Genomic DNA, 22,197 nt, shown 5'->3' on the forward strand with positions numbered 1-22,197 from the left:
GCCGGCACCGTCCCCGGCCTCGCCCGCCCCATCCGCCCCTTCCTCCGCGGGCGCGGCCCTGACCGCGGGCGCGGGCGGGCTTTGTCGCGACAGGCAGTGAGGGCAGCCCGGGGGCCTTCCGCGGCGGTGTCGGCGGCGCCGGCGGCGAGGGCAGCGCGGAGGGTGAGAGCGGGCCGGGGCCGGGGCCGGGGCCGAGGAAGGTGAGGGCGAGGGCGAAGGCGAGGGCGGGGAGAGGGCGAAGGCGGGGAGAGGGACCCGGGGAGGAGGCGGTGAAGGCGGAGGGCGCTCGGCGGGCAGGCCGGGGGCCCTCGGGGCGGTGCAGGGCCCCGGTGAGGGGAGGGAGGGCCTGGGAGGCCGCGCAGGCTGCGGGTCGGGGCCGGGGCCGGGGCCGGGGCCGGGGCCGGGGCCGGGCAGGGAGCCCCGGTGCGGTGGGTGGCTCCGGGGGCGGGGAGCCGTGGGTGCGCGGGGCAGAGCCCGCACCGACCCCCTGCTGCCCGCCCCCAGCATGGACACCGACCTGTACGACGAGTTTGGGAACTACATCGGGCCGGAGCTGGACTCGGACGATGATGATGACGAGCTGGGGAGAGAGTCCAAGGACCTGGACGAGGTGAGCGGTGGGGACGGGCGGAGGGGCAGTGGCTCATGGGGGCCTCATGCTGCCCCGCACCCCCCATGGGAGCCGGGGCTGGGCACCGTGGTCTTCACAAGCTGCCAGTGGTTCCTTTTCCGTGCCGGGCTCTGGCTCTGCAGTCAGGCTTTGTTCAGGGATGGGATTTGCCTCCTGAGGATCAGAGGGATTTGGTTTTTAAAGGATTCAGCAAAAGCTGCCGTCCTGTGCCTGTTGTAGAGGGAAAGACAAAGTTTCTGCTTGGATCGCGGTTGGAACCGGGAGCTTCTGTAGCTTAAGCCACATTTGGCTTTTTGGTTTGTGCTCGGTCAAATGGAGGAGCCGTATCCATTCAGCGAGGGCTTCAGGCCTGTAGTAACACGCGCCAACGCTACAGCAGCGTCGCAGGGAGCTCAGCTCCCGGGTGGCGAAGGCAGAGCAAGGCTTCACGGACACCAGAGAGGGATGAGGGAAGGGAGGGCAGCAGAGGCTGCTGTGCCACAACCGGGGAAGCGTCGGAGGACTGAGGGAGCCCCTTCTGGTCTCCCATTCCTGCAGTTCGTCTGAAAGTGGTGGTGTGTGTGACTGGGGCTGTGTCGTGTGTGCGAGCGAGGGGTGGGAGCTGCTGCAAGTGCTCTCGCTGTTCCTTTTCAGGCTGTGCCACCGTCCCACAGTGGGACTCTGTGCATTGCTTACAGAGGGCACCTCTGCAAGCTGCTCTGCTGCCTGACGTGAGGCGCCGGAGCCGCGTTGCTGGTTCCCTGGCTGGGTTTGTAGCTCTCTTTTGATGTACGACTCGGAGCCTGTGCTTTCTGGGGTGAGCGGTGTTTGTAAAGCGCTTCGGTGCCGGCAGCAGCTGAATGTGGGCGTTGGTTGCAGCTCGAGGATGATGATGACGATGACGATATGGGGGACCATGACGAGGACCACCCTGGGATGGAGGTGGTGCTGCATGAGGATAAGAAATACTATCCCACCGCTGAGGAGGTCTACGGGCCCGAAGTAGAGACGATAGTACAAGAGGAAGACACGCAGCCTCTCACTGGTAAGTGGTGAGGAAGCAGCGAGTCAGGTACAGAGGAAGGAGAAGACTCTTGATGGATCCTTGGGAAAGGGAAAATAATCTTCCCTTCCGTTCTCCCCATTGGTTTTAATGCCCCTTTCGAATTCCCTCTTGGCCCCAGGAATGCGGAGACTCTTGTTTGTCTAGCGCTGCACAGATTTTGGCACTCGGGATTATTACAAATGCCAAACGAACTTATGTTTGGAAGAACAGATATCAGCAGATACTGGAAAGATATATAAGGAGAAATGAAAATGCATTTAAGTCGTCTCATTTGATCCTTCCAAATAGAATAGAATAGTTCAGTTGGAAGGGACCTACAACAATCTAGTACAACTGCTTTTATAAAAAGCTAAGAGACTCTGTCAGCATAAAAATTGTGGTTTTGTCTGCAAGAGTGCAGACAGAAATGACCGTTTCTGAGCCTGCTGGGTTCAGGGTCTCTGGTAACAGTGGTTTATTGTTCTTTCTCTTGTTTGCAGAGCCTATTATTAAACCCGTGAAAACCAAAAAATTCTCTCTGATGGAACAGACGTTACCGGTCACTGTCTATGAGATGGAGTAAGTAATATGTAGGGGTTTTAAGCGTGTACGTTGGCCCAAGCCATCTGTGCTGCGATTTCCTCGCTTTTTGTTGTTTGCAGGCAAAGGTGGGGAGGCAGAGTGGTGTGTACTATGTGGAGGAGGCCGATTTCGGGGGGCATTGGCTTAGTTCCTTACTGACACCAGCAACAGAACTGAGTGCAGCCGCTTCCCAGGTTTTGAACCAAAAAGAAGAGGAGGAAAGTACAAGACTAACCATTTTACAGATATTTTCCCCTCCACATAATGCAGCCTAGTGCATAGTTTTCTGACACTGGGATGTAAATCTTGCCTCGACAGCTGATACAAAGCTCGATAATTGGAAACCTTTGTGGTGCAGGTTTGCTGGAAACAAATTTTCTTGACTGGCTCAAGACATATTCCTATGGTCAGTGCGTGGCACACCTCATACTGGGCCGTTTTGGTTTGATCCCAGTGACCATTGGGCTACTGCTGTCTCAAATTAATTCCCGTCTATCCTGGAGGAGTTTCTGGGGGGAATTTTTACGCCACCGGTTGTATGCAAAGTTGCATCGTAGTTCAGCATAACGCTGCAGCTAAGCTGCACTTCTGCTGCACTTGATCGTCTCTGCTGGTTGTGCCCCGCAAAGCAGCCACTGGGACACTGGGGTTGAGAGAAAACCCTGGGAAAAATTCCAAACACATTTAAAAACTGAGATATAAGATCTCACGCAAGTTTGGAAAGGAATAAAACCAGTTGTTTACTTTCCCTATTAAAAATATATATAATCTTAGCGTCAACATTTTGTCGCTGGGCGGAGGGGCTCTGTATCCCTGCGTGTATAGTGTTTCTGTATCGTCTTCTATTTGAGGATGAACAGATTGAGCTGCGTGAGCGTCTTGTTAGCCTCATCTTTCCATACGCCACTTCATGGCTAGTCAGAGCTTTTTCCAATTTTTAATAGCCGTCTTCAAGTGCAGATCCCGGAACCAGATGCAGGCTGAGTAGCAGTTTCCCGTGTGCCAAACAGACCCCAACGTGAGCAGTCCCTCTGCGTATCATCAAGGATCCTGTTATTTTCTGGCAACAGAATTTCGCTGGAGTTCGTATTCAGTCAGTTGGTTACTTGGATGCCCAGGACCTTCTTGGAATGGCAGCTTCTTGGGGCTGTCCCCTGATACTCTCAGTTTGGCCGTGTTCATTGATCAGAGAGATTTTTGGTACAGCCAGATATAAACCAGAAAGCCGGCTGGGTCTTATTTTTCGAAGCAGCCCATTTTGCTCTTAGTCAATGACCCGTACTCTTCATTATCTATTGCGTTCCTGATCCCTGTGTCCTCTGCTCCTTCCATCTGTAATGAATTCCTCTTCATCCTGTTCATTGATACAAATGGTTAGGATGGGGCCAGGAGAGATTCCCTGTGGGACTTAACCAGAAACCTGCAAGCTTGGTATTGATTTCTCATTTAGGCTTATTTTAAGACCAATAAGCAAGCTTTTAATCAGTATTATTATTGATTTTTGTATTTTCTAGCTCTTAATCAAAATGTTGTCCGTTAAGAAGTCCACTGCATCAGTGGAAATTAAATCTTTTTAAAAAGGAGATTATTTGACAGCATTTATTTTCTGCAGACCCATAGCAATGGATACGTGTTTTACAGCCTCCCGTTATTTTTGAGAGGAGTTGGTAATTTAGTATCTCAATTATATTTTGGCCAGGATCCATGCAGAAGTGACCGGCCCATCATTACCCAGCTCATTTGCTGATTCTAAAAAGATTTAAATTTCATTACTGTTTTCTTGAGTCCCTGGGAACATCACTGTTTTAAGACCTGAAAACCAGAATTCATGATGGTCTGCGGAGCCCCCTGGCTACCTTTTAAAACTGCGTGGGCTGCTCGTTATCCAGCTCTGTGATTTACTTGACTGCCTGCCACTATTTGAGTGGAAGTATTTAATCATCTGTGTACATGGATGTGACTTTTGCTCTAATACCGACTAGAAGAGAAGAAGAATATTCAATAATATTCCATTGCTGGCAGTTTTACCAGCTCCGTATCCTCCCACCCACTGCCATCTGTCTAGGACTCCAACTCTCTTGTCCTCCCCATCTGGAAAGTGGGATTCTTCCTCCGCAGGGCATTGGCAGAGTGAAAGTTTGGAGAGGATTCAGGGGGCACCTTGGATAGAAAGTGTAGCTGAAACGGCTCCTACTTTTCTTAGACACAGCAGAAGCCTCCAACAGTCTTTTGTGTTTTGTTCCTCCAGTTTCCTGGCGGATCTGATGGACAACTCGGAGCTAATTCGAAATGTGACTCTGTGTGGGCACCTTCACCACGGCAAGGTAGTGTGAATTTCCAACGTGTGTCGGGTAGTAGTAACGATCTGTTCGTTGCTTACTTTCACCATTGCTCTTGATCCCTCGATCTCCTCAGCAGCAGTCTCTTTCTGCTCCCCTTGCCAATGCAGTTATTTCTAGGTTTTCTTTCAGCCACGTGGAAATAATAACGTGCCCAACTTTCTCTGAGCTGTCACTGGAGGGATGGGATTGTACTTGTATTTATCTGTCGGAACACAGTCACCTCCTTTCTCTGCTATTTTTCAGACGTGTTTTGTTGACTGCCTGATAGAACAGACGCACCCAGAAATCCGGAAGCGCTATGACCAGGACGTGAGTGAGCTTTTTGGTGTATTCCTGCCTTGGGGAACGTGGGTTGGCTGTTACACTCCGAGGGAGCACGACTGTACGTGGGGAAAACGTGGTTTAGTGATTAGAAAGTAGGATTGGAAGGCCAGAGCTCAGTCCCAATTCTGTCTGTCTCGTACTTGCCACCTTAACCGTGTGTAAAGAGTTATTGCGTCCTGCTTCAAACTTAATATTTGATACCAAAATGTGATATTCTGACTTTTGTTTTGTCTTTGCAGCTTTGCTACACTGATATATTGTTCACAGAGCAAGAGGTGAGTGAGTCTTGTAGAACAGGCACTGATTTTTATCCAGTTGTCTCATGCTTTACTCAGTTACTTACTGTAAGCGGTTTCCTCTTCCATTTTAACAGCTTTTTGTGCCTTCCACATTTTGATTATTTTCTTTATCAATAAAATGATCTGCTCCTCTTGTTTGCCTCTGTAAGATCCCTCGTCCAACTTTTCCATTTCCTGCAACCCTCATCTCCACGTAGGATTTTATTTATCTGAGGTGATAACCTGTGTAATGATGAAAATCTCTACCAGAGTTATCCCGGCATATGGGTAACTCCTATTTTCTTTGAGGGAAAGAGGTGGAAGGGATTCACAGCAGTGATGGATGGGGAGAAAAACTATGATTCCAAAATAAACATATTTCTCCTCTGTTTCCTTTGGCGGGAACTCTTAGCTGGGTGCTCTGACTCCATGTGGTTGGGTGTGAATGGGAATCTTATTTTGTCCTACTCGCTAAATATTGTCATGACCGGAACAGTCCTATGAAGCATTTCTTTCTCTTTGTCTTAATGCTCTACTTTATACTCTGGGTGATCAAATCTTACGCTTTGAGGTATAACTTTTGATAGCAGCAGAAGGGCGAAAGCACAGAAAACCATCCATCTTCTGTCTCTGGTGTTGCGTATTGTACTTCCTCAGCTGAAATGAGGCATGGATTGGGCAGCGGAAGCTCACCAGTCTGAGCCAGTATGGATGGAGGAGCTGGGCTGGATACTGCAGCAATCTGGGGTTGTTATTCGCTCCCTGGGAGTGACAGGACGTCCTGGATGGATGTTTCCTTCTTTCCATCTTTCTGATTTTTCTTTGGTCGTCTTTTACATCTTTACATGGTGATGTGTTTGTTTTTCTTTTAACCGGTAATCCTGGTTTCCTGTCTTTCAGAGGGGAGTAGGGATCAAGAGCACACCAGTGACTATTGTTCTGCCAGACACCAAAGGGAAGTCTTTTCTCTTCAACATCATCGATACTCCAGGTGATTGTATAATCCTGAAAATCCTGGTTTGGGATGCATTAGCTGAAGGCCGCTTGATGTGCGGAGCCGATAAATGACCATGTGAACTAGGGTCTCTCTCCTTATTAAACCCCTTTGGTCCTCAGGATAGTGCTATTGACAGGAGCAGAGCAGTGAAAACCTGTATAGTGATGGCTAACGAGGGCGTTCAAAGAGCTTTTGTGCTGGATTGCGGTGGGATTGTGTAGCGCTGACTCTCAGAAAAACAAAAAAAAGAATCTGTACCCTGAAACCTTGCTGATTCGTCTGGAAACGTCACTTGGGTGCAATGAAACCCTAGGAAGTTTTCTTTCACAGATGTAAACCCGTGTTTTGTGTTTTTTGTAGATGATTCCAGCCTAGTCCTGAGCTTTTAGCTAAGTTCATTCTTCTGAAATCACTTCCAGCAGTAACGACTGTGCAGCTGGCTTTTAGTCAGGCTTGTGTCTCTGATTAGCAGGCCTAATTGAGGGTTAATGGGGCTGAAAATGTGTTTCGCTCAAGTGTATGAGAAGCACGCGTAGAATTGGATTTTCCGGGTATCGTGCTTTTCTCAAACGCTGTTGCCCCACAGTGAGACTCGGCAAGTTCTCTCGAGCCTCTGACAAGCTCCTGTGGAGGGAACATAATCCTGGATCAACTTGTAAGAAACCAAGGCCAAAGTGTAGGAAAGAGCGTCTTGGGACACATCTGTTGAGTTACAGCTCAAGATGAGGGAGGTTAGAGCGCAGGAGGAGACTGGAGGGAGAGGCATCTGTTGTTCTTTGGTGAGAAGTAATCTTCCTTCTTTTCCTGAAGTACTTGCACGGAGCTGTGAGAAAAACAGTAACAAATGTGAGGAAAAGTGCCTGTTAAATGAGTTGTGTTTATTCTCAAAAAATAGCATTAAAGCTGAAGCGAATCCCTGTACGGAGCTCTGGCAGCCGCTCCCGGGTCCCTGTCTGAGGAGGAAGCAGTCTGTCTTCTGCCTCGCTGGGTACCAGTGACCAGAGCAAGCTGTGGAGCAGAGGGACGGCTTTCCACCCTCTGTGCTGCCGCTGGCGGGGCTTACTCTGGTTCTCACTACCGTTTTGTGTTTTTGAAGGTCACGTCAATTTTTCTGACGAGGTGACAGCTGGCCTTCGTATTTCGGACGGCGTTGTACTTTTCATTGACGCAGCTGAGGGGGTGAGTGCCAGGTTCTCCTAGGGCTTAACTTCAAAACCTCTCTCTCTGGAGTCTCTGATCCTTAGGATGAAGGCCTGGGATGGGTTTAGCTTTCTGGGGTGAAGGGTTTTTGGAGGACAGTTTGGGAAGCAAGAGTGTTTTCCAGCCAAAACAGGGAGCCAAGCCTCTGGCTTCTGTGTCCGGGGCTGATGTGATGTGTGTGACCTGTAGGCTGATTATCTAACTTGTTTGCATCACCATTCCCATGATACCTAAAATTGAGCAGCTTATTTCTATCAGAGATGTCCAAGGGGTAGGATTCAAGGAATTCGGTTGGGTTAGCACCTACTTCTAAATTTTAGGATGATTAGCTTAGTGCTGGTGGCTGAGCTTAGGCTTTTCTACAGAGTTGCAGCCCTGCGTGTAAGGGTCGCTGCTTTGTCTGTCACGCCCTAGATAGCATTTTGTGGCGGGCTTTCGCTAGGGGCGTTTGCGCTTGTTATTCCCTGCAGGTGATGCTGAACACAGAGAGGCTGATCAAGCACGCGGTGCAGGAAAGGCTCGCAGTGACTGTGTGCATCAACAAGATAGACCGACTGATCCTGGAGCTGAAATTGCCCCCTACAGATGCTTATTACAAACTCCGGCACATCGTAGATGAAGTTAACGGTCTGATCAGGTATGGGTGTTTGCGATGATGTGTTGCGAGTGCTTGCTGTCGCTGTTCCATTGCTTTTCTTTGGGAGCCCTATGTGCGCCTAAGAACTCATGAGTTTGTCTCTTGATATGGTGAATGGTAGAAAATGGGGCAGGAAGAACCGTTGGAAATTCATCTCGGCCAATATATTGAATTATACAGGAGGGCCAAATCCTGCCTGAATTCTGACCAGCTTCATGGGATCAGCTCTTTTTCCCCCATTAAAAAATAGGGAAAGTGGAGATATGACCAGAGCAGGGAACTGCTGTGCTCCCAAATGTCTCAAATACACTGCAGTTGTCCAGGCTGAGATGTCGTAAAGCTCCTAAATCTTTGTTACAAAACTAATAGGAACTTGCCGCCCCAGCCCCTAAACAGGGACTCTGATATTGCTGTGGTTGAATCTCCCTGCAAGACCCTGCCCGGAGAAGGAAGGGACGTCTTCTCTAGCTGTCACAGCAGCAATGCATCGTTTCTGTGGGTTCTTCTGCATCCAGGTGCTGTTCTTAGCAGCACTCTTCCCTTCAGTTTGTGTGTGTCTGCCCCGTAGCCTGGATAACCCCAGACTGAATTTGCACAGGAGCTCACTTGCGTGTCTCTCTGTTCGATTGCTGCTGGCATCAGACAGCTCAGAGCGGGATGATTTATCCTGTCTAGCATGCTTGTGAGCTCATTAAAACTGTTCCCAGTCAATTCTATCCCTGCGTTATTTGCCTTGTATTATCTTTTCCCTTGCTTGGTTGACCAGCTTTCCTGCCTTTTTTTAGGGGAAGAAAAACTCTGCCTGACAAAAAATACAAAGCACTTGTGCTGGTACCATTTTAGATCTAGATCTTTAAATATTTCTTTGTACACTCATGCTTTGAAATTTATAGTCATAAAATGATACTGACCCTGAAATTCCAATGGCAAGCGTGCTGCAGCCCGTTTTAAGATGCCGTTTGGCAGTGTAGAATCCTTGCCTATCACATACTGCTGTTTGGTGTGGGAGGTGGATTTAAGTGTCTTCCTTGGTTCATAACACTGATTTTTTCTTTTTTTTTTTTCCCCCCCTTCTCTAAAAAACTGTCTCCTCTCAGCATGTATTCCACCGATGAGAACCTCGTTCTGTCTCCCCTTCTGGGGAACGTGTGTTTCTCCAGTTCGCAGTACAGCATCTGCTTCACGCTGGGATCTTTTGCAAAGATTTATGCAGACACATATGGTGAGGATTATCCAGAAACCTTGTACACTTTAGCATCTCATTTCCTAACCTATTTTGTTGAGGCTTTCTAAGCCATTCAGCTTTGGCTTTCACTGCACATATATGGCCAGTATATGCGCTCTTGAGTTTCTAGGGGTTGAAGGTTACTGCAGATCTGAGCCCTGGGTGGTAAAAAGCAAAAATACAGTTCTGACTTGATTTTAGCTAGATAGTTTCCCTGATGAATGTTTCTTGAGTCAGAAGCCAATATTTTATACATACCCTTAAGCAGAAAAAACAAGTCCTGCTATGGCAGTCGAAGGCAAGTGTATGTGTTGTGCTTTGCCTCCGTATCAGAACAGCTCAGAAGCGAAGCAGTTAAGTTCTGCCTGCCTTTTCACAAAAGTCTCCAGAGTCTGAGACTCAGCTGCAGCCAGGCGCAAGCTTGGCCCACAAGGTTTTGCACTCTTGCCCTCTTTCTTTTTTAAGAAACTGTCTTTTTCTGGCTTTGATTTAATTTTCTGTTCCCCAGGTGCCCGCTCAGGGCAATCTGCCACTTGTAAAAGCGGGCCTTTTGCTCGCATTAGCCAGCTGTACAGCCAAGATTTTTGAAGTCTTGCACTGGGGAATTCGGGGTGATCTGTAGGAGCCGTCAGCAGGGGAAGAAGGATGCTGTAAAGCAGCTGGCCTAGCTCTTGCAAAGAAGTTAGCCTGAGGGAGGATGAAGTTGTAGGGGTCAGGGACTGATGTGTCAGGACTATCGTGTGTCCTCGTGAGTTTGGAGAAATAAATGAGCTCCCTGGGTGTCACAGCATTAACTCAGTGCCTGCTAGGATGATGCCCCTTCTCTGGGGGACTGATAGAGATGCAGGCACAGTTGGTAGGAGATGCCATCCATGTGGGGCGGACATGAGCTGAACGGGTACTTGAAGTCAGTAATATTGGATCGTGGCCACCAGGGATTTTATGTGCAGCCACCGCACTTCAAATAACATGAGTTATAGTAGTTTAACTGTCAAAACCGCAGCCACCATGAAATTTCTTATGCTTGCACATCTGCCCACAGCAAAAGCTTGTTTGGAAACTGCTGTAAATTATCACCGCTGTCTTATTATTTGTAAATTCACCATGACAGCCAAGGACTGCGCTATTCCTTCAGCACTTGACTATTTGGCTATGCGCTTAGTGCATCAGCTGAAAAAGAGAAAAGAATCTGGAGGTGTTCAGCGAGGCATAAAATGCTTGTGATAAGCCCGCAGGGCGGATGAGGTATAAGCCATCCCAGCACCTTGGCTCTACGGCATCAGGTTGCAGTGTTAACATTTGGAAAATGAAGCAGATGTAACTGGGTTCCTGCGGCGCGGTGTCTGGCAGGCCAGGTCTTCGCAGCTCTAACCTTCTGTGTAATTGAGAGGGTCAAAACGTTCCTGAGGAGCAAGCGTGCGAACCCGCGGGGTACCTGGGCTGCTGCTGGCGTCCTCAGTGGTCTGTGTTCTGCCTGCCTGTCTGCCTGGTCTCCCAGGTGAGGGCTTAATCATTTATTCAGAATTGGGACCAAGTGTTCACTCGCCAGCATCAGTCCATTAAATCAAATCCTCAGGGTTGTTTTAAAAGCCAAAACCCAAAGATTTCCAAGATGAGAGAAATACAGTAACATCTGAGATAGTTTTGTCATTTGTTTTTTCCCTTTAGGAGATATCAATTATCAGGAGTTTGCAAAGCGGCTTTGGGGTGACATCTACTTCAACCCAAAGACGTAAGAAGTCTGTTTAAATATCCATTCATTTATTGATGGGTTTTCCCCCCCTTTCCCTGTAAAACATGGGCTAGATGACCACCCCAGGTCCCTTCCAACCTGAGTTGTCCTATGATCCTGTGATGGAGCAGTGTCTGGGAAGGGTTGAGTCAAGTCTCCTGCTTGGTGTGAATCCGTGTGGTCCTGAATCCCATAAGTGGGAGCAGAGAGCCTTTTCTGGCCTTCGTTTGGAGTAAGCATGCCTCCTGTGTCCGTGACTGCTTCCCAGGGAGGTTGGGAGGGAGAAGAGGCTGTGTTTGCAGTAGGGGTGCTTGCAGGCTGCAGGGCGCTTGCTCCTCACGTCTCTTCTGTCCCGCAACAGCCGCAAGTTCACTAAGAAGGCCCCAACGAGCAGTTCCCAGCGCAGTTTCGTGGAGTTCATCCTGGAGCCCCTGTACAAGATCTTGGCTCAGGTATGCGGCGGTTCATTCTCCTTCCCGCAGTTCCAGATAGGAGCAGCCAAGGGCTGAAGACTGGGTGGTGGTGTGGCTGGTGCCTGTGGGACTCGCCTGTCCTGTTACGCAGCGGGATCTTCACAGATTTCTGGGTTTGGGGGAGCAGAGCAAGGGTGAGCAACTCCTTAACAGTTGCTCCTTGCAAATATAGCCCTATATTTGCACAGTTAATAGAACGGCCTTTGCTCTTTCTAGTATGCTCTGATATCAACCAAGTGATAATTGGAACCAGCCAGCCAGTTCTCGTGTGAGCTCTAAACCAGAGCAGGTCGAGAACCCTGAGGGGGAGGGCTGGTGTGTGAAGCTGCACCTGGGAGTTACGGGCTTGGACCCCCACAGCAAAGCTGAGAGTGGGGCTTTTTGTCTTCCAGGTGGTGGGGGACGTGGACACGACCCTGCCCAGGACTCTGGATGAACTTGGCATCCACCTGACCAAAGAGGAATTGAAATTGAACATTCGGCCCCTCCTGCGGCTTGTCTGCAAGAAGTTCTTTGGGGAATTCACAGGTAAATGCTGTTTGTCCTCCCTTCCACGATCTTCCCAGTACCCTGGCCTCACATCAGCGGATTCAAGGGCTGTGTTACAGCCATGGAGTGCTCACTTGCACAGATCCCTTCTCAGCTTTCCAAATACAAAATATTAAGCCATTTACCCAAAGGACAGCTTGAGACACTGCTCGCATCTTCCCCGTTGCTGTTGGGTGCACTGCAGTCAGAATGACTTTGCCTTGTGTTTATTGGAGTCCATTTCTTTCCTCTACACTGTTTAATCGTGTTCTCATGAAGTATTACTTTTCCAGGCTTTGTGGACATGTGTGTGCAGCATATCCCCTCCCCGAAGGTGGGAGCCAAGACAAAAATCGAGCATACCTACACTGGTGGCGTCGACTCTGATCTAGGGGAGGCCATGAGTGAATGCGACCCCGACGTAAGGAAACTCTTCTGCTTTGCTCTGAGTGTCCAAAAGCGTGGCAAATATGCCCTCCTCTCGCTGCTTTGACAGGGCAGCTGCCTCCTAGACAGCCATCTGCCCAGATTTGACTTCCAGCAGTTTGAAACCTCTCATCCGATACTGAAACAAATCTCTTCACTCTGAGAAACTTTAGCTGCCTTCCAGGGCAGCCCTTGAGAGAGAGAATTGTTTGACAGTGTTCAGAGAAGAACAGGGCTAGGTCAGGACTTCAGAGCACGTGGGAGCTGCAGGGTGATTTTGTGTCCTTTTGCTGCCTTTTTGTCGCTTTTCCTTGAAGTTTGATTCTCTCTCCAAACTCTGAGAAAACTGATCTGAACTATGCTGATAAAAATAACTCTACATTAGTTAGTCAGCACCTTTCCTATCAAAGCCTTGCAAAAACCTTCCTCCTCAAACAGCTTGTACTGAGCTGTCATTCAGAGTTGTCTAGAGCCACCAACGCCAGCCAGCAGCTAGGGAGGAATTTGCCCGTGACTTTTGCTCTGATGTCTGGAGAGAAAATGGATCGCTTGTTTTAATGAGTTGTAATTACCCCCACAAAACCGTAGAGTGGTGAGTGTCACCAGATCGCCAGTTGTGGAGTGACCTTATGGGACTGAGAGCTGTGAGCTGTGGAGGCTCGGGTGCTCTGCCCTGAGCTGGTTTGCAGGTCAGCAGATGACATTTCTTCTCATGGCCTTGTTCCAACCACTGTTTACTACTCCACAAGAGGAGGGAGGATTGCTCCAGAAAAGTCCACCAAAGTCATTCCAGGGGTCTCCACACAGGGCAAGGAGATGTAAGGCTTCCAGTGGAAGGAAATGAAGGACTTGGCAAGTTAAAACAAGTATTTCTAAGTTCCAGCCCGTTAATCCCTCTGTATCCATGAGTCCTACCAGGTCTGCATCTGTTTCTTCACTGTATTTTGAAAGAGGCTTATTTTTCTCTCTCTCTCTCCTGGAAAGGGTCCACTGATGTGTCACACAACAAAAATGTACAGCACGGATGACGGAGTTCAGTTCCATGCTTTTGGCAGAGTGCTCAGTGGTACCATCCATGCTGGGCAGCCTGTGAAGGTCCTTGGAGAAAACTATACCCTGGAAGATGAGGAGGATTCCCAGATCTGCACCGTCGGACGCCTCTGGATCTCGGTTGCGAGGTACGGAAAGCTCTGTCAATATGTTCGTTTGGGAGAGGAGTCACCTGGAGTCGTTGCTGCCAGGGACAGGGAGGAGGGCAGCGCTGCAAGGGGCCTGAGGCTGGCAGCAGCGAGCACTGCAGTGATGCTCCCCTGCCTTTTAGGTATCACATTGAGGTCAACCGCGTTCCTGCTGGCAACTGGGTGCTGATAGAAGGAGTGGACCAGCCCATAGTGAAGACTGCAACCGTCACGGAGCCTCGGGGCAACGAGGAGGTACTGTGCGCGGCTGGTATCGCTCAGCCTTACGGAGAGTCAAGGTGATGGAGCGCATCCCGAAAGCTCCAGCGGTGAGGTTAAAGAAACCTTGTCTGCCGAGGTGCCAGGGCACAAGAGCCACTAAGGGAAACAGAACAGCTTCAAACGCCGTGTCGAAGTCCAGTGGCCATCTAATGACAGAGAGATTCAGCTCTTTGTCCTTATCTGGTTTCAGGCTCAGATCTTCCGTCCTTTAAAGTTCAACACCACATCTGTCATCAAAATAGCTGTAGAGCCGGTCAACCCCTCGGAGCTCCCCAAAATGTTAGATGGTCTCCGCAAAGTCAACAAGAGTTACCCCTCGCTTACTACTAAGGTATTTCTGGTGTATGCGTGGCTGGTTTCAGCTCATGCTGTGGGCTACCTTGTAGGCTGATCTTAAAAATAAATATTTTTTTACTGTAGGTTGATTTGTTTGTTGCGAGTTTTTCCATGCTGTTGCAGTTGATCTCATAAATCATGTGGAAATAGCAGAAAACTGTAAATCCAGCAGAAAAACACGCACCTTGCTGTGCCGGGGAAGCAGCTTTCTGCAGAGCACATCAGCGCTTTCTGCTAGAAAAGGCTGTGGGAGCTTTCCTTGGGGTGCTCTAATCCTAACCAATTTAGTTAAAGCTAATACTTCCTCGGGCTTGTGTAGGAGCCTGGAAGGCAAAGGGCTGTGAGCAGTAACGCTGTCTTATTTTTCAGGTAGAAGAGTCTGGGGAGCATGTGATCCTGGGGACGGGGGAGCTCTACCTGGATTGTGTGATGCACGATCTACGGAAGATGTATTCAGAGATTGATATCAAGGTGAGGAAATGAGAGGGGTTTTCCCAGCTGGGGAGAGGGTTTTGTCCCCCTATCTCAGAAGAATGGGAAAATAAACCTAGCCAAACGTATAGCATGGAATTTGTCAGGTCCTTTTAAAAGGAAAGAAAGGGCTGCTAGGATGCAAAAGGAACTCTTACAGCCTGACTGTGTCACGCCGTTGTGATAGAGAGCCTGAAAACCGGCTTGGAGAGGGGGGTGTGACCATGTTCCAGCCTTTTCCTGTACTTCAGCCATTGCCTGGCTAGCATCAAATAACTAAATTGAGCAGGATTTTTCATATCTGGAATTAGGTTTAAATGTTCCGGTCTTGTTTGAATGAAGGAATTAGTAAAGCTGCCTGCGCAGGCCTCTGGTTCATACGCAAGGCTGATGAAAACACTGGCAGATCAACCAGTTTTTTCTTGTAGGTGTTCAAAGGGGTCAAACAGTCTGTTTAAAAGCAAAGTACTTGAAAACCTTACAAACCTGTTGTCGTTATTCCAGGTTGCCGATCCAGTTGTGACGTTCTGCGAGACAGTGGTGGAAACATCCTCCCTAAAGTGCTTTGCTGAGACACCCAACAAGAAGTAAGAGCTTGTGGGTGAGCTGGGCATGGGAGGGGGGCAGATGGAGGGGTTCACTGGAGACGGGGCTTCCCCCCCTCCAAGGGGTCTGTTCTCGGTGGCCATGGTCCAGGCAAGTGGCGTGGGCCCGATTTGGCAGCCTGCTGCTGCAGCAGCTCGGCTGAACTCCTCAGTAACATTCCTGAGTCCCGGAGGTGTTTCTGTGCTTTGTAGGAACTTTCAGAATGGAGGGAATAAAGACAGATCCGTATCCTCTTTTTTTTTTTTTTTCTTTTAGCTAAATTTCACACTTTCTCAGCAGTTTTGTGGTGTTTCTGGGACTAGGAGATGTATTGGGATCCTAGAGCAGGTGCCAAAGAGCCCAGCGCTGCCTTCAGTAACTCCCCAAACGTTTCATGAGCAAAAGCTTTGTCTTCTCTTATTCGTTCTTAGTCTTGAAACAGATTTTTTCCTTCCTGCTGATGCACTGGAGTCTTACAGCCTGGTCTTGTCGTCTTCCTCCAGCAATGCGTTGTGAGATACCCGTGTTTGAAAGGCAGAGGCCTGGGAGGGAACACAGGCTGAATAACTATGAAATCTAGGAGCACAGGACATTTTAATGCCTGAATTTTCAGGGAAATCATCATCTGTCACATGCTGAAGATGGCTTTCCTGTGTTCCCCTGTGGTTTTGGGTTCTTCTTACCCTCTTTTATTCGGTATACTCTCTCTGTGGCTGGCAGCCTTACTTTTGGGAACAGAAAGGTTCCAGTCTTAGGTTGGTCTTTGAGCTGTTGGGCTTGTGGAGCGACCTGCTGTGGGGGCAGGTTACTTGCGTTGGTGGGGTTCTCCAAGGCAACGTCCCGTGTGTCGGACACGGCGAGTGCTGGCTCTGGTAGAGGCCTGGCCCATGGGTTTCCTCCCGCAGCCTGGACGAGCGCTGGACATCTGGCAGGAGGGATGGAGCCATGCTGTCCCTTAGCAATCTGCTTCTGGAGATGAGCAGCCTTCGGAGAGCAGTCGTTAAGCGCCTGGGCTGTCTTTACAAGACGGTAACAGTGAAGGACACGGATGGCTTCATCCCCTAGCTGTGTTCGAGGCAGCGCGCAGTCCCTGAGGTCCTGCCAATTACTTCCATTTCCATCATTCCGCGGACTAATTGCAAATGTCTCTCTTCTCAGGAACAAGATCACGATGATTGCTGAGCCTCTGGAGAAGGGACTCGCAGAGGACATTGAAAATGAAGTGGTCCAGATAACGTGGAACAGGTATGACCGATCTGGGGAGAGCAGGAATCCATCTAGAATCGAGTAATTGGGAGGAAAAAAGGGAATGCTGGGATCTGCAAGGTGCACAGTATCAGCCAACAGCCTCTCAGCAGGGGTCCTGGGCTCAGTATTGCCACCAGCTAGTCCGTGAGCACCCCTGCCCCCGCAAACGAGTTGCTCCAGGTAAAAAGCTGAGACCCTTTTATGCCTGAAGGGAACAGGGTCGTAAATATATTGTGAGTGCGGGTTGGACACTTGTTTCCTAAAATTTCTTCCCTTCTTCTATCAGAAAGAAGCTGGGTGAATTCTTCCAGACCAAATATGACTGGGATTTGCTGGCTGCCCGTTCCATCTGGGCCTTTGGGCCGGACGCCACTGGCCCAAACATCCTAGTAGATGACACGCTGCCCTCAGAGGTGAGAAACACGGGCAGGGGGGTTACGTTTCAGTGGGACGTTTGTCCTGTGGTGCCAAGAGGTGACGGCTCCTTCCAGGACCTGCAGCAAGGTCCTAATGCTGTTGGAGTGCTTGTTGGTTGGCCATATCTCAGATCTGCTGTGCTTTCTCCGCCATACTCCTGCACTGGCTAGCAAAACGCCTGTTATTTTTCAGGCGTTGCTATTTGGGCCGATGTCCTCAAAATTGGCAACTAATCAGCCTGCCTTTCAGGATTACTGAAATACGGACTCTTAATTTATAGCTCTAGTGCCAAACTCTGAAGATGATGCTCCTGAGCTGTGAGAGGGAGGGATGGACATTGCGGGTATCAGGGGACATTGCTGCTCTTCTAGGAACTGGCTTTTAAACACTGGGGTCTGTCCGTTACTGCCTTGTGATGCAGATTTGGTCTCTGAAGCAGTCTGTCTGTCTGTCTGTAGGTGGACAAGTCGCTGCTGGGCTCTGTGAAGGACAGCATTGTGCAGGGATTTCAGTGGGGGACCAGGGAAGGGCCTCTCTGTGATGAATGTAAGTAGGACCTGCGGAGAAGTGGAGCTAATAAGATCGATTAAATTCTTCCATCTCTAAGCACTCAAGTGGTTTTGCTGGTGCGGTCCCTCGGTGGCTGGTTCCCTTTGCACGCCACAGCTGGGGGCAGCTCTGGGGATGGGTGACAAGGGAGATAACAGAACCTCTCCCTTCTTCCTGGCTGCAGATGCCACCCAGGCACTGGCACTTGCCACCTGGCAAGCTGGCTCCCCCAGACCTTGGCTCTGCTCCTCATATAGTTCAGGTGCAGATCACTGAGCACCCTGCTCGATAAGTTGCTGAACTGCCCGCCTTGGATATGCAGGGTTAGGACATGGTCCTGCCTTCCCTGCTGGAATTAAATTTAGGAGAACTTCTTCGGATGGCTCTAGGTTTTTGACTGGATGTTTGCTGTGTGCTCAGGGTCTCTGGGGATGCACGGTTGGTGCTGGTATGGCAGAGAACGTCCCCCTCGAGTCACTCACTGTCATTTCTGCCCTTCCTCAGTGATCCGCAACGTGAAGTTTAAGATCCTGGATGCAGTGATTGCTCAGGAGCCCTTGCACCGGGGTGGAGGACAGATCATCCCGACGGCCCGGCGAGTGGTGTATTCCGCTTTCCTGATGGTGAGGACTACACCGTGCATGACAAAGACTGGGCTTCGTGCCGTGCTGGCTCCCGTGGGCTCCAAGGAGCGCGGGTTGCACGTGTGCTGCGGTATCTGCCCCAAGGATGTTGGTTTAAACTGACTCATTCATCCATTAATGTTTCCAGCGCCCTGTGGGCTGGCAGACGGGTGTTACAAGCGATCACGTTCCAGTCTGGCTGGAAACTTGTGTGCATCTGCTCTGTCTCCCCTTTTTGCTACTGTTTGGTTTGCTGGGAAGGGTGGGCGTGGGGGAGAGGGAAGCATATGAGTCATGGCCAGAAGGAGAAAAGCTCCTTTCAGTGTTGGTTTGACGTTGGTTTGGGCGGCCACGGGGCAGGAGGAACCCTTTCATCCCCAGTCAGACGCTGCGTTTGACCAGAGCGTGCCAGTCCCTGACTCTTACTTGAACCAGATTGTGTTGGCACTGCTGGAGGCTCAGTGGCTCACGTTCCTTTCTCCCCACAGGCCACCCCTCGCCTGATGGAGCCCTACTACTTCGTGGAGGTGCAGGCTCCTGCCGACTGCGTGTCTGCGGTGTACACGGTCCTGGCCAGGCGGAGGTGAGCTGCTCTGACCACTGCCATCACCTTAGTATTGCAAAGCAGCAACTCCTTGCTTGGGATCTGGGTTGCTAGAGACACTCACGGTCCTAGCACTGCTTGTAAAACAAGGGGAGAGGGTGAAATCTGTGTGAAGTGACAGCTGAAAGCTTCCTCGACTGATCCCAGGCCCTGTGCTGTGTGGGGAGGGGATCACTCGCAGCCTTTGGTTTGTAACTGGTTCTTCCTGAGTGTCAGAGAGGAGAATATATAAAGGGACATGAGACCCCACCGGGAGTACTGCGTTCAGCTCTGGGGCCCCCAGCGTCAGAAAGACACAGACCTGCTCAAGCGGGTCCAGAGGAGGCCAGGAAGATGGTCAGAGGGCTGGAGCACCTCCCCTGCGAGGGCAGGCTGAGAGAGTCAGGGTTGTTCAGCCTGGAGAAGAGGAGGCTCCGGGGAGACCTCATTGCGGCCTTTCCGTATATAAAAGGGGCTTCTAAGAAAGACGGGGAAGGACTCTTTATCAGGGCCTGTAGCGATAGGACGAGGGGTAACAGTTTTAAACTGACAGAGGGCAGGTTTAGATTGGAGATTAGGAAGAAATGTTTTGTGATGAGGGTGGTGAGGCACTGGCACAGGCTGCCCAGAGAAGCTGTGGCTGCCCCATCCCTGGAAGTGTCCAAGGCCAGGTTGGACGGGGCTTTGAGCAACCTGGTCTAGGGGAAGGTGTCCCTGCCCATGACGGGGTTGGAACTGGACAATCTTTAAGGTCCCTTCCAACCCAAACCATTCTGTGATTCTATGACGTAGAGGAAGACTAATCTTTTGATGTGTTGGCAGAGGCCACGTGACGCAAGATGCTCCGATCCCAGGCTCTCCTCTCTACACCATCAAAGCCTTCATCCCAGCCATCGATTCATTTGGGTTTGAGACAGACTTGAGGACCCACACGCAGGGACAAGCCTTCTCGCTCTCCGTCTTCCACCACTGGCAGGTGAGTCTATGCCCTGGTGAGACTGGGAAGAGGGACACGGTAGGATCAGGCACCAGGTGGGTGCTCTCAGCAGAGCTCAGTGCCACGGCTCACACAGGGCAGGACAATTTCTCTGGAGAACATCCTCAAAGGATCTCGAGTTGGGGAGGCTTTGTACGCTAGCTGTGAAGTGTCTGCTAGAAGCCAACGGCTTTGTTCCAAGTCACATCACCCTTTGGCCCAGCAAGGCAGCGCTGAATGCTGCTGCTTGCTGAGCATAAGGGTCCTCCAGGGAGAGGGGACGTCCTTGTCCGGGAGAAGGGAAGCTGCTTGGTGCTCTGGGTGCTCTGCAGCTTGGGGAGCAGAGGGCTTGGAGCAGGGCTCGGACCCGTCGGTCTGCTGTAAGACATGGGTTGCCACACTTTGGCTTTGCCTCTCAGAGAAGGCTTTTTAAACCTATGGAAAACAGCGTTTGGGGCAAAATACCGTCCTCTGGCCACTTCCCTGTCTGGGGCAAATTGAGTCTTGTGGGAGCTACCCCTGTGAGGTGCCCAGCTCCTTGTGGTACAGCCAGGCGGGAGCAGCAGCAGCGACTGAGCCTGGCTTAAAGGTCAAGATGCGAAAGCCTGAGGCTTGGCTCCGAAAAGACTGTGTGCCTGATTTCTAGAGAGGGTTGCGCTGACTGGGACCCACGTGGGTTGTTCTGGTTAGCAGGTTTTTAGAGGTCTTAGAGTACACCAGCAAGTGGGGAAGGTGGGCCGTGTTCTTGGCTTGGGTCAGCAGCACTGTATTAGTGACTTCTCGCAGGAGTGATCACCAGTAGTGACGTGATGCCAGGGGAGCAGATCGGGTGTTGGGGCTGTCAGACCATGGCTGGGGGAGTCGGCAGGGCCCGGGGGTGTTTCCCGTTGCAGTTCAGGCTCTCCAGGAGGCTGAAGCAGCCCCTGGCATCGCTCTCACGTCCTGGCCCTGTGTTTCAGATTGTGCCTGGTGACCCCTTGGACAAGAGCATCGTCATCCGACCCCTGGAGCCCCAGCCAGCCCCGCATCTGGCCAGAGAGTTCATGATCAAGACAAGGCGTAGGAAGGTATGTCTGGGAGTAGTCCCTATAGTGTCCTTCTGTCCGTCTGTACCGGTAGCTGAGCTGTTGCAGTGTTGTCCCTTGGGCATGCTGCATCCCCTCTGTGTTCCCAGAGTGGACCAGTGTCCTTTGTGCCTCGGGTCTTCCCTCACTCCTGATCCCTCATGCTGCCTGGTGGTGCCTGTGGTGGTCCTGGTGCCTGTGATGGTCCTGTGAGCGACTCATCTGGCAGCGACTCCAGCTGAAAGCAGGGTCCTGCAGCATCCGCTGAGCCCCGCGCCCTCCCCAGCGCCCATCTGACCCCTTGGTGGCCTGCTTTAGTCCATTTGTCCTGCAGCATAAAGCAACAATTGGTTTCCGTGCTGGTTTAGTGAGCTGGGCTGGGGGGTTGGAGAGGCACCTGGGACCGCACCGGGAGCAGAGGGAATCGGGCTCCCCTTTGGGAGGGCAGCGAGCTGGTAGATGGGCTCAGCAGCAGCAACCGCACATTTGCAGCTTCCTGAGAGACTGTTAGATGTCCTCAAGCCGCTGAGGAATGCCTGACCCCTTGCAAATTCTCCTGCCTCCTTGGAGCCTGAAAATTTATCATACTGTGGGACACCAGGGCTTTTTTGTGAGATCTCTGCCGCGCCAGCTGTATGAGCACTGGCTGCCGGAGGAATAACCTCTGGTTTTGCGGTTACCCTGCAGGGCCTGAGCGAGGACGTGAGCATCAGCAAGTTCTTCGATGACCCCATGTTGCTGGAGCTGGCCAAGCAAGACGTCGTTCTCAACTACCCCATGTGAACGTGCTGCTGCGGCGTGAGGGCTGACCTGAGTCCTGGCCAGCGTCTGTCTGTCCTTCCCCATCCCTGCTTGCCCAGCCCTGGCTCCTGGATGCTCAGGGCACGCAGGGAACTGCTCCTCAGGTTGCTCTTCCGTGGCTGTAGAAGTCTCCCTGGGCGTTCAAGGACTGTGTGCCCTGTGCAGGGAGCAACCCCAAGCACTGATGCTTTTTGTATTATTAGTCTTCAGCCATTACGGCCTCCAGCGAGGAGATTTTCCCTTTGGATAGGCTCTCTCCAGGCACATGGGTTATCCCCGGCTGCAGCAGAGCAGCGTGAATATAACGTCGAGGTTACTAAGGACTGAGCGTAAACGTGCGTCAAGCATTTGAGCTTTCTGCTAACCCTCTCCTGGCTGCCGGGGGGTGTTTTGCCTTGGGCAAAGCACGTTTTGGGCAGCTGAGGGAAGTGGGGATGCTGGGGGGGGTGCTTCTACCAGCCTCCCCAGGAGAAGAGGCAAATGTGGCTTTTACCTTTTTTGTACACCTTTTTTGAACCCTCGTAAACGTTTAATACAAATCTTCCACGCAGGACTCAGTCTGATTGCGTCAAGAGAAGGCAGCGCTGTGAGAGGCTCTGCCTTCACCCGTGCTTAGAGCCTGCGCTGCCCCCATTCCCACTGTCCTTAGCACTGTCCCACCCCCAGGGGCTCCGTGTCCCCCCCG

The 22,197-nt window shown here is 50.9% G+C and overlaps 1 protein-coding gene across 2 annotated transcripts; it reads left to right on the top strand.

Annotated features, from left to right (window-relative positions):
• Positions 1–87: 87 nt before the first annotated feature.
• Positions 88–22,065, top strand: EFTUD2 (elongation factor Tu GTP binding domain containing 2). Of its 2 annotated transcripts, none has more exons than XM_087770080.1 (28): positions 88–162; positions 505–610; positions 1,490–1,655; positions 2,156–2,234; positions 4,486–4,561; positions 4,823–4,888; positions 5,143–5,178; positions 6,082–6,172; positions 7,275–7,357; positions 7,849–8,015; positions 9,113–9,237; positions 10,909–10,972; positions 11,334–11,424; positions 11,838–11,973; positions 12,267–12,394; positions 13,384–13,577; positions 13,721–13,832; positions 14,050–14,190; positions 14,565–14,666; positions 15,171–15,253; positions 16,410–16,496; positions 16,786–16,912; positions 17,375–17,462; positions 17,970–18,088; positions 18,577–18,671; positions 19,494–19,647; positions 20,607–20,714; positions 21,399–22,065. In XM_087770080.1, the coding sequence occupies exons 2-28, from the start codon at positions 506–508 to the stop codon at positions 21,492–21,494; spliced, it is 2,919 nt and encodes a 972-aa protein (XP_087626206.1). In that variant the 5' UTR covers positions 88–162; position 505; the 3' UTR covers positions 21,495–22,065. The 2 variants fall into 2 exon arrangements, with proteins under 2 accessions (XP_087626206.1, XP_087626205.1); XM_087770079.1 differs by having other exon boundaries at positions 118–200.
• The last annotated feature ends 132 nt before the right edge of the window (positions 22,066–22,197 follow it).

This window comes from Nipponia nippon, unplaced genomic scaffold, assembly GCF_047370975.1.
Source record: "Nipponia nippon isolate SJK-2023a ecotype South Korea unplaced genomic scaffold, ASM4737097v1 scaffold_32, whole genome shotgun sequence".
Classification (NCBI taxonomy): Eukaryota; Metazoa; Chordata; class Aves; order Pelecaniformes; family Threskiornithidae; genus Nipponia; species Nipponia nippon.